An 11253-nucleotide genomic window follows, 5' to 3' on the forward strand; every position below is an offset into this window, starting at 1 on the left:
CATATGGGCACCCGTGCCACACCAACAGACAGTGCCAGATCGATTTACATGATGGATGCGAATTGTATCTTAAGACATGCTTTCTTATGAAATACGAAACTCCCCTGACGTTGCATTGATGTAAAGTAGACGAGGGTGTATATACCACTACTCCATCCAAGGCCCCCTGGACAAACCATTGAGCTAGTGTGGTTGGGTGGTTGTTTGTTTGTTTGTTTGAAGGGATGCCTTCGTCTGTGGCGCCTTCGCACAATGCCTCGAGAAGGGGAGCCATCGCGAAACCACAATGCAAGCGCAAAACCAAGTTGAGCATGGAGGTCCAACAACCGACAGAATCGATGGGTTGATGAGCATATTTGGCCTAAATTCATGGCCTCGCTGCATAAGTAAAAGCGATAAGTTGGCATTCCAGGCCAATCCTTCATACAGCGAGGGTTTTTGTTGTTGGTTCGCTGGATTCGCTTGATTCGCTCATCATCTAGTACGTAGGACGTTGTACAAGTGTTAGTAACAACAGTAAGAACAAGCAAATCACAACCCGGTTCAAAGAGTTTCAATTTTACGGAAAGATTGGCTGAAGTAAGGTTGTATCCACTGGGAATGGATGATTGGAGTTGGTGTCGATCATTAATGACAATCAAGCCAACTATTGTCACTAGGGACCCCAATAGCGAGGAGCAAGCACCCCCCAAGTACTACGTGCACTTCAGTAGATCTGCCACTCCTAGAGATGTTTCTTCGCGGTTGGACGCAAAATCGAAGGAATTATTGAGCAAGACAGGAAGGCTGAACACAATCCATAAGTTGCGTCTGTCGTGTGAAAAAACAGCCAAAACTACTTGGTAAAGTCACTCGGAAAGTTGGATAAACAAGAGCTTTCTTTCCGATTGGGACACTAGTTGTTGTTGTTGTTGTTGTTGTTGTTGTTGTTGTTGTTGTTGTTGTTGGTGGTGGTGGTGGTACAACTACTGCTAATGGAACAACTATTGTTTGTGGTTTTTATTGTTATTATTTTGGTCTTGATACAGCCAGAAAGGAAGTAGGAAACGAGTTTACCAATTTATCAATCATTCACGATTCGCATGCGATCACGCCATTCATTTCATCTATCATGCGCCAAACCTAGGTGCGTACCTCCACGATTCACTCAAAGAGACACCACCCCTCAATCTCCTTTCCTGTATCAGTGAGCAAGAGTGTTATTTCTAAACCAGGAGTCACTTAAAAAGAGCCTTTTCTTCCGTGGATACTTCGACTGTGGATTCTTGTTCATATTGTTCATTTCGATCCCCTTTTGTTTCGCTTCTAGGCAATCGCTACGTGATCGAAACGGATGGCCTGCTCATCAAAGACATAACCCAGGAAGATGCTGGCACCTACACATGTCGGGCCAAGGTCCTGGAGAGAGGAAGCCTCGAGGAGAGAGACATCAAATTAGAGGTGAGTGAGTCCACGACCATACACTACGACTATCGACTAGTGCGAGTACTTCACAACGTAGATCTGGTACAGCTACATGTCATACGTACACTGCTAAATCCACTAACGACGAATGAACTGGCTTTGTACAAGAACTTTGACACGCCACTCCTGACAAAGTGAACAAACAACTCAATCTTTGCCATTGGCCTGGCAAGATGGATACGCTCATTGGTACGAGGCTAACCAACAAGTACTTGGTTACTTCAAAAGACAAACCCAAAAGGGCAGGGATCAATAATACAGCTCTAAGCCCTCTGGCCTCATTCTTCGGTGCCATCAAAAAGTCATTTCTCAACGAGAAATTTGACAACGGACCACGACGATCCTTGTTGCTCACGACAGACTCTAGACTCAAGTACATACGTAGTACCTTAGATACTGTGTTGCATCATTACTGCCTTCAATTTGTGTTCGTTTGTGGTAGAAGTAGTAGTACTAGGTACGTTATACGTATCAGTGTGCTTCATCACGGATGCTGCAGTCGGAATGAGTGGAGTGCGTTCTTCATGTATAGTAGGTAGGTGAGAGCCAAAGAGCTCGCCTTCAAAAGATTCTCTTCGGCCTCCTAATTACCCTATTACGTAGAGCCAAGAGGCAATTAGCCCAAAAGGGGTCTCTTCGGAATGCTCCATAGACGTGGGCTCTCAAGCTGTACACGTACACGTACCGACATACGTACAAAAGAATTCACCCCAGGTACATTACTGGACTGACTTTCATGTGAACAAGAACGTCACGAAGGAAAGAGAGTTCAAGCGTTTTATGATTTTAATGATGTTTTTGATTAGAAATGGCATAACAACATCACGAGGAAACGTCGAATGACTGGCTGGCACACAACCAGCTACTGCCCGTCTCCAAAACATTAGAAAGAATGAATTCTCAGGCTCGTTAGGGCGCGTTTCAAGAAGACAAAGGCACTCGGATGAAACATGACCAATGCATGATGACCAATCATAATCTCGATTCATCGAAACTTCAATCTTGATTTCCAATAGGTTCATGTACCCCCTGCTTGGATCGAACAGCCTTCGGACGTAAAAGGGATCGAACAGGGTAAAGCCGATTTCTATTGCAACTCGGCCGGCACCCCCAATCCCGTTTACACATGGGTCGACTGGGAGGGGCGCCCGGCCCTGTCTAAAGAGGGGTGAGTTCCACTCAGCTTGAATAGCATTGAGATTTGTGGATTGAGCTGCGTTCCATTCCATGGCTTACGATGTATTGATTGTTTCAGCTGGACCTTAGAAAAGGACACGGGTCATTTGATCGCCCATCATCTCAAACGGGAAGATGAGGGCGAGTACACGTGCATTGCCGAGAACCCGGCCGGTCGAATTGAAGCCAAGGCCATGTTGGATGTGGTGATCAAGCCGAAGATCCAGGAATTGTACAACAAGACTTTGTCCGTGGGGACAAACCGAGGTAGCATTATTTGCAAGGCTTCCGGAGATCCCCTACCGGAAATTATTTGGCGGAAATGGTCCCAAAAGTAAGAGATGTGCCATGAACTACCAACAATATGATTTTCGCGTGATTCTTTGACAAAGTGTCCAATGTGATTGATCATCCTTGTTATGCTTCTAGTGAGCCCTACATTCCGGGTGGACAGCCTTTGGATGATCGAATTTACGTAGAGAACAGTCTGGAACGAGCGCCTGATTATACCGAAGGAGAAACTGAGTAAGTTTGTCGGTGTTCAAATTCCGTAACTCGTTGTGTAGCCAATGATGCCAATTTTGAAACATACACGTGTATTGTCTACTCAACCACTCGAAGATTCAATTATGCCGATGTTTGTTTGCTTTAGATGGCGTGTGTCAGAAATCGTCATCAGTGACATTAAGAGAAAGGACGACGGCCTTTACGAATGCCAGGCTCGGAATGAAGGTGGAGAGTTCTTCAAATCCGGTCATATTCAGGTAAGATCCACCACTCATTGACATTTGTGTCAACGCCTACTGTATAATGGTTGGCCACTATTTGAGAGCCAGTCATAGAGGGTAGTGTACTATTGTCCACTAAGTGCGTCGTGGCTTTTAGTCCCATCTAATGGTGGGAACAGATGCCGTGGTGCTTGGGAAACGTTGGGAAATCTGACTGACATTTGTTAGCAATTAGTCCCACCTTTCTTCGCTCGTAGTAGCATGTTTTCCCTGAATTCCGTTTCGATTGGAGGAACAAGACCATATCCAATTATTTAATTAAAAGGGTTTATCATGTTTGTCTAACCGCATCCAAGTTCAACATCAGTTCGAGGAAGAAATAATACAATCTCGAGAAAAGGGTAATACGCTAATTCATCCCTTTTGATTAGACGTTGTGTCTTTTTGATACACTTGTCATTTGGGCTCCCTTGTGCATTAAGAAAGTTTCAGTTAGCCAACGGGTAAGTATCATTAAGTATGACACCATCGGCTATTCCGAAACTTCGAAAGGGATTCGCCATGTTGAGGAGACTGTCTGCAAACTAACTCACAATTTCCCACATCATTCATTCATTCATTCTTCCGAATCACTAAATATATTGGGATATCCTCACCTCTTAAAAAATGTATTATGCAGTGTGCAAATTTGAGTGTATTTGAGCCTTGAAGGTCATAGGGTTTCATTTGAAGGGTCTTTATTTTAGGTAGGACTTTCTTTCCCTTCCTTTACGTGGGTTGGCACTTGAGTCGAACGATTCCAATATCGTTCGACGTATCTCTTTTCAGAAAGGTGATACTTGTAAGATGAACTTTCACCTTTTTGGGGATTCCAGGTGCGATGAATGTTGATATTCTTTAAAGTTCAAACAAATAAGATTTTCTAGCTAGTAAGCTCGTAATTTAGTCAGGACGTTGCTACCCAGAAGCCTCAGTCTAAACGTTGTAAAATCCTTCTATTCCAGGGTTCTACTCATGTTCTGTTTCAAAATTCAGAATTTATGGCCTTGTTTAACTTGGGACATTGTTACTTTGAAGGTTGACGAAAATAGATCATTTAGTTGTCTGGAACGAAAGGGATGGGCCAACTTCAGACAGTTTTATGTTTATTGCAGTTGCTTTTCCTTGATAATCAATCAAATCACTTATGTTACAATACGTGGAAATGCTTAGCCAGCCAGGCTGTTTACTTTCTGAAATCATGATGCACATGCGGTTAATCAAATTTGACACTTGACAAAATTACCGGTGGAAAGTAATGCATTTCTAAGTATGCACTAGATCCAATTCTAATTCATTGAGCGAGCTGACTAATCAAAATAGGGTTGTAACTTACAGTATTAAGTATGTACAGTACAGTACATCCAAGTGGTGACCATGAGTATCTAACCCAAAAAATATACATATAGTATAACGATTCGGAATCATACTGTATCTTCAATGAGGCAAGGCCTAAAACGTTTGAGGTTTAAAACATTTGTCATGTCTTGTTCCAAACGATGGACGGCAAATTCAACTTGGCGGAGGAAACTTTTTGAGCACGAAAAATCGCTGAGAACGAAATGAGAAGCCTCAAGAGCACGAAACGAGGTTGTGTGCCCAGCTGTGGGGAAAACTTTTTCCTAAAAGCCAAGTTGCTCTCTTCGTCCTCCATGCCTTTGCTTCGTGTCCTTTGCTACTACTTGTACAAAGGCCTAGTAGAAAGAGAACCTTCAAACGGTTTGACTTCACCTGGATGGGTGGGTGACCTGACTGACTTTCGAAAAGACGACAAGAGATAGTCAAATCAGTCAAAACAGTCAAAAAACCCATCACCACCATCACTCCACTCCATCCCACTCCATAAACCCGAGCCTAACCCTTTTAGCATCAGACCAGATTATTGTACGTGACTCTCTTTTCACTTTCTAGGTGGAGTTTGCTCCCACATTTGAAGAGACTCCTGTGTCCAAGGAATACAGTTGGGATCAGCATCCGATCAATCTGACTTGCATCGCCACGGCCATTCCCAACGCCACAATCACCTGGTTCTATAGGGAACGGGAAATCGGAAAAGAGATCATTGACAGAAATTATCAGGTGGGTGCCATCCTCGCCTTTTGGTGCGAAACCAAAACCACTTTGAAGGGCCCTTCGAATCGATGCATCCATCTCTCTCTCTCTCTCTCTTTTGGGCAAATTTGAGATGATGATCATCACGCCTTTCCTCACACTAAACGTCCTTCCAGAGATGGTTGCCCCGTTTCGTTTGTTTTGTTGAAAGGAGCCCAGCTTGGGTGGCCCTTTTCTCTTGATATCTCGTGAGGCCCCGGGAAAGTTAGCATTAGGACCTCACGTCCACCTCTAACCCACCCAATGGACCAGTGCATCTTTTGAGCGGATGGTCATTTTTTGGCCTTCTTTCTTTCCTTCGCAGTCCTGCCTGCATTTTGCTTTTGCCATTCAATTTTCAAACTTTCGTCCCAAGGTAATCTTTCAAGTTTCAGTCCTCGATTGGGCCAGCAAACCAACGTCCCCCATTCACTTACTTTTCTCTGGGCACAATCCTTTATAGAAATCTTGTACGAACCCTCATCGGATTGGATGTCCTTAATTGCCCGGCCGCCCTCCTGGCTTGGTCGTTGTTGTTGTTGTTCTTGTTGCTGCTGGTGTTGTTGGCATAGGTGGGGCTGGAGCAGGCCTCAGCTTCTGTTGTTGACTTTGGCTCTCGGATGTCATTTTTCTCATGTTGAACTTGTGCTTCTAATGTGCTTACAGATCATTGGCGAAGGACCCCGAAGTGACCTCAAGGTCACTCCCTTGGAGGCTGAGTATTATGGACGGTACACTTGCGAGGCCAAGAACCAGTATGGCCAGGCGCAACATGAAATTGAACTTCAAGAGGCTCGTGAACCAAGCCGGATCCAACAAGTACGTTTTTCCACAAAATGCCCTCAAACGTAGATAGAGCTTGCTTCTGACTTACATTTTCATTTTCTGAGGGACAATGACAGGCGGGACGATACTCGTACCAAAAAGCCACACAGTGTCATTGGTTTATTCAGCTAGAATTCATGTTGTATTAAACATAGTATCCAGCATGAGAAAGTTTAGAGTGCAGGATCTGTGACCGTATCATTTATCGCACGCAAAAGATTGCACAGCTATACTGTATTGTACCAGATTATCAAAGCGCAACAGGGCCACACCTATCGACCATGGTGGAAGAAAAGTGTTGGTTCTTGATTGATGCTGAGCCCAATTTTTAAAGCGAAGGATTAAATCTTAGATCGAGAAAAGGTCGTTTTGCAATACTTTTTGAGTTGGATCTTTTCTCGATCTAAGATTCAATCCTTGGCAATAAAGAACTGGGCTGTGGTGTTTCGCAATGATTGATAAATCGAAGAACAGCTGAACTCAAAAATGACTTCTTTGAACCCCATAACACGGCTATTTCATGATGGTTTTGTCGATGTGCCTCTTTTTTTATTCATGCACGGGTCTTCCTCAGTTTCTGATTCATTCGCGAAAGAGACCCTTGAATAAGATGCGCGTCATCATCATTACCACGATTGATTTCTCAGACAATCTCTGGGAAAGCTTGGCATTCTTCCTTCACATTAAATTGAGTCAAATTGTTCTTCACCATTTCGCCTTCGTTTTTGAATTGCCATATTAGGATATATCACATTGCCAAGCAACGTTTTAGCCTTAATAATGGTGAGAACTGCGTAGCAAAAACTCACTAATAATAGTAGCTGAGACGATTTATAGAGGATTTGTAGTTGATAGTGAGATGGACTAAACTCTACTGCATACTGTATAAAAGCCACGAACTAAACCAATTTTGGTGAACCATAGGTCAGGTAATTTCGTCGTCCCTGGTCTGAACGGATTTATTTTCTTTATTTCTTAATACCTATAGTACATGCTACAAAGTTTAAGTTGACCCGTCCGCTCGTCTTTGCAGGCAGTGGCTGATAAAACCACCGCCACCACCATCCAATTTCGATTCGTGTCCCCGTCTGACACCGGAGGTCTCCCCATTGAAGCTTATGCAGCTGAGTACAAGGAGGCCACCAAGGAGTGGAACGATGCCGACAGGCGTGTCTGGCCAGCCAGTGAGTCCATTTAGGGATTTAAATGACTGATTTGGTTTACGGCAATACCAACCAAGAAACGCTTTTCAAGCAATAATGTTGGAGTATTGTGACTTTTCTTGAAATGTTGGCCTCGGCCTGACAGTGAAGCCCTACTTTTATAGCAACATACCTCCCTGATTTTTTTAGAAGCCCTTATGGAATGCCATTTGATATACCGATTACCTATAGATGTTCCTCAAAATGTGGGTGCACCTTGTACTACGTAGTAAAAGCCTGTCTGTTCTTTCAAGCAGTCGATGGGTTGAGACGTCGGGAAAGAGTTCCGTTTCGTGAAAAAGACTTTTGTGGAGAGCCGAGGGATTTAGTTGGCTGAGGAGAAGTAGCTTGCAGTCATTCCCGAGAGAAAAGGAACTCGACGAACCTCGGGCTATTTCCTCTCAATAGCCAAGTAGGCCGGCCATAAAGATGCCAGATTTTCGCTCGAGATGGGAAACAAGGAGAGACAACAATAATCCCGCCTTGTTTCTGAATTCATTAAAACATGCCTTGTTGCTCGCGTAGGAGCCGCATATCCAGTTTGTGTCAGTATGACACCAAAAGAAACCCCGAACTCGTGTTCCAAGTTGTTGCTATTGTTTATTCCAGGTGAAAACGGCGTCTATATTTTGGAAAACCTTTATCCAAGAACGACGTATGATTTCCGTTTCGGCGCCAAGAACCTGGTGGGCTACTCCGAATGGAGTGCTGGCCAACAGTACACCATGCCTCAACGAGGACCCCCAGAAGCGCCCAAGATCGACATCCGGGTAAGCCGCATCATTAAATTTTGACAGGCTCGATCCGAGTGGTCCTACAATGCCTGACGCCCCTTTTCCTCGTTCCCAATTCAGCGTCATAACGTGACCAACAACGTTCTGACCATCTCGAGTCCGACCCGTTATGAGATTTCATGGATGCTGCCCGAGGACAACGGTGAGCCCGTGGACTACTTTGAGATCTCGTTCTACCCGGTGGCCTATAATACGGAGACGATGTCTTGGAGTGAGAGGGGCAATTTGTTCCGCACTGAGGTGCCTCATCCGGGAAATGTTAGATTCGAGCTCAAGGGTCTCTATCCGGATACCTATCACATGGTCGAGATCCGGGCTCATAACCATTTGGGATTCTCTCCATCTAGTACAATCATCATCAAAACAGCTCAAGGTAGGTACTTTTTGGTTAGAGTGTGGACATCTAGCTTAGCCTGTCTGATTGTGTGTGTGTGTGAGTATTTTTTCGTTGACGTTGTTCTCAAAGAGTGAGCTGAACCATGGTAGAAAGTTGGGGAATATTGTTTTTCGAGAGACTTGGTCTTTGCTTCTTTGCTTTCTAGCTACTTAGTTACTTCTGCTTTGGAAAATAGTATCTCAGATATTGAGACCTTTTTTGTGAAATGTCAACATAAACGAACACCTCCTCATGATGATTACTACGTGTATCGGGTTTTGTTATGTGTTTTAAATGCCTAGATTCAAGTGCTCTTACCCCATTTTTGATACGAGGGCTTTTTTTTGCAAAACTCCGTGTTACTATGAATGTAATCGGAGCGTTTTAAACGAGCAAATGAAGATGACATCCTTACATCAGTTTTGTTGTTTGACTTTCAATTCAAAGGCCCCCTCTATTATTATAGATCCCGACCATCCTGGTCGCATTCCTGTTCCCAACCCTCATGGGGCGTCTGCCTCCAGTGCATCGGCCTTTGGCAAGCAGCCTCAAGTGGCCATCCTCCTGTTCCTCCACTTCTTGTTCTTCTTCCGCTCATTTGGCCTCATTGCGGATTCTTTTTGCCCTTCATTAAATGCGTCGCCTCCTCTTCAATCTCGATTAGCATTTTTTTCTAAATGCTAGCGACATTTGAAATGAATGACCCATCCCTGCCCATAATCTGCTTGAGCAAAAACACATTCGATCTGTTCGCCAAAGTCAAGTCCTATTAGTTGGCCAAAACTCTTGCACAGATTTGGACTGAATCTCAAAATTTAACTTCATACTTGGGCCTTGCACGGCCATTTCAAAGGTGCTTTGTTTTTCTTTCCCCCCCTTCCCCCCAGATATTGGCAGGCTGTATTTTTTTCTCCCCACTCTCTTTGGGCTCTTTTAACTATTTTCGTTTTAATTTCCAACTACCATGAGGAACTTTTCTTGCTCTTTTGTCTTTCCTTTTTTTCGTTGTTTCTTCTTCCCTCCTTTCTTTCGGTCTTCCGTTCCGTGTCTTTCAAGACCTGACTTGCCTGGGTGTTTCTGGCCTTAAAGTTTTCCGGCCTCGTCCAGTTGTTAACCGGGGATAAATCCACTGGTGCCTTTTTGGCCTTTGGGGGCTTGAGGCAGTAATTGGCTTTCGGTGAGGCCCGTCAGAATAATAGCTTTGAGCTCATTTTATTGTCCAGTTGAAGACAAGATAGTAAACATTACAAACGTCTGACTGTTGAAATGGGACGAAGTTACCTACATACTACATTGAAGATGAAGAGACATAGTAGGCAACTGGGTCCAAACGCGGCATTTTAGCAACAGGTGAAGCCACAAGTGATTCTGAGAGTGGAAATCGAAGTCAAAGCCAGCTCAAAATATCCCAATTAGCTCCTTTCTGCCAAGCTCTAGCTCAGTTGTTCCACTTCTTCAGCTCGTAATTGATTTTGATTTAGCGTCCCAAGTCTGATATTGGAGCAGTCATTTAAGTTCCGACATCGCATCGAGCTCCAATGTCTTGGCTTCTATGCTTCTATATGGGTCTGTGTAGGATAGAGAGAGAAATATAGAGCAGGAAAGACAAGGTGAGACAACTGTGAGAAATTAATTGGACAAAGACATCCTTCCCCTTTTCCTCTTTGTCGTGCTTAAGCTATTTGGGAAGAAAGGCACAGTAGACCCCCGTACACACGGTAGTCAGGACGGAGTCAGTAAGAACGTACATACGTAGTGCACAGCAGCAGTCCTTCTCTCAGCTGGGCCCATCTGCCACTTATTTCTTGGTTCAAGATGAGGCGTCTGGTCCCTTTAACCACCTTCAGGAAGGGGGCTAGGGACAAGACTGGACTGAATGGCCGTGGTGAGTGGGTAACACTTTGCAGAGTTGAACTTCGAGGCTCGAAGAAGAGGAAGAAGAAGCGACTTACTTGCTTTATGAATCCCAAAAGAACTGACTGGGCCTGACTCTTACTGCTTGCACCCAATGAGCCACCAACCCACAAAGAGGTCTCGTCCTCCACCCGGGTGGGACGCCACGTTGCCTTGAAATTACAAAAGTTTTGAACAAAAAACCCCCAGCAAATAAAGATGATATTGGACACTTCGAAGACGAGTACTGCCTGTTTGGAGCATGTGGCCAAAGTGCTGCTATACTGACTGCATTCTACTACGTAGAGCTACGCAGTACCGGAATGAATGGGTGGGCGTGAGAGAGTGGAGCAGGAAGGTAGCTCAAAGTTGTAGCCAGAAACAAACTTGGTGGAAAATCAATGATCCGGAGCGGCCTTTCCCGTGAAAACGGATGGAATTGAATTCTCAAGCTTAGCTTGGGCCGAACAGAGTACGAGTATTTATTTGACTTGTCCCATCCACTTGGCAACTTGATGCCACTTCCTCGGTGGATCGGTGGATCGGTGTATTCGTTGGTTGAAACTGGCTGCTGAAACGAATAAAAATGAAGGCTCGGATTCTCAGTTGTTTGGCTTGTTCAAATATCATTTTTTTTTAAAGTTTACAATAATGAATTCAATAAT

At 44.3% G+C, this 11253-nt stretch overlaps 1 protein-coding gene across 4 annotated transcripts in view; it reads left to right on the top strand.

Moving 5' to 3' along the window:
* The window catches only part of LOC131882964 (fasciclin-2-like), a 53434-nt gene that overhangs the window by 34434 nt on the left and 7747 nt on the right, over positions 1–11253 (top strand). For 3 of the 4 annotated variants that reach the window (XM_059230262.1, XM_059230260.1, XM_059230261.1), the window contains 10 exons: positions 1310–1440; positions 2481–2632; positions 2720–2974; positions 3070–3165; positions 3293–3404; positions 5319–5486; positions 6165–6317; positions 7357–7507; positions 8135–8295; positions 8380–8692. In XM_059230262.1, the coding sequence (XP_059086245.1) occupies positions 1310–1440; positions 2481–2632; positions 2720–2974; positions 3070–3165; positions 3293–3404; positions 5319–5486; positions 6165–6317; positions 7357–7507; positions 8135–8295; positions 8380–8692 (1692 nt within the window). Of the gene's footprint in view, positions 1–1309; positions 1441–2480; positions 2633–2719; positions 2975–3069; positions 3166–3292; positions 3405–5318; positions 5487–6164; positions 6318–7356; positions 7508–8134; positions 8296–8379; positions 8693–9161; positions 11248–11253 lie in introns of those variants that run through there. The other variant, XM_059230263.1, reaches the window with a different exon arrangement.

The sequence above is a fragment of the Tigriopus californicus genome, chromosome 7, assembly GCF_007210705.1.
Source record: "Tigriopus californicus strain San Diego chromosome 7, Tcal_SD_v2.1, whole genome shotgun sequence".
NCBI lineage: Eukaryota > Metazoa > Arthropoda > Copepoda > Harpacticoida > Harpacticidae > Tigriopus > Tigriopus californicus.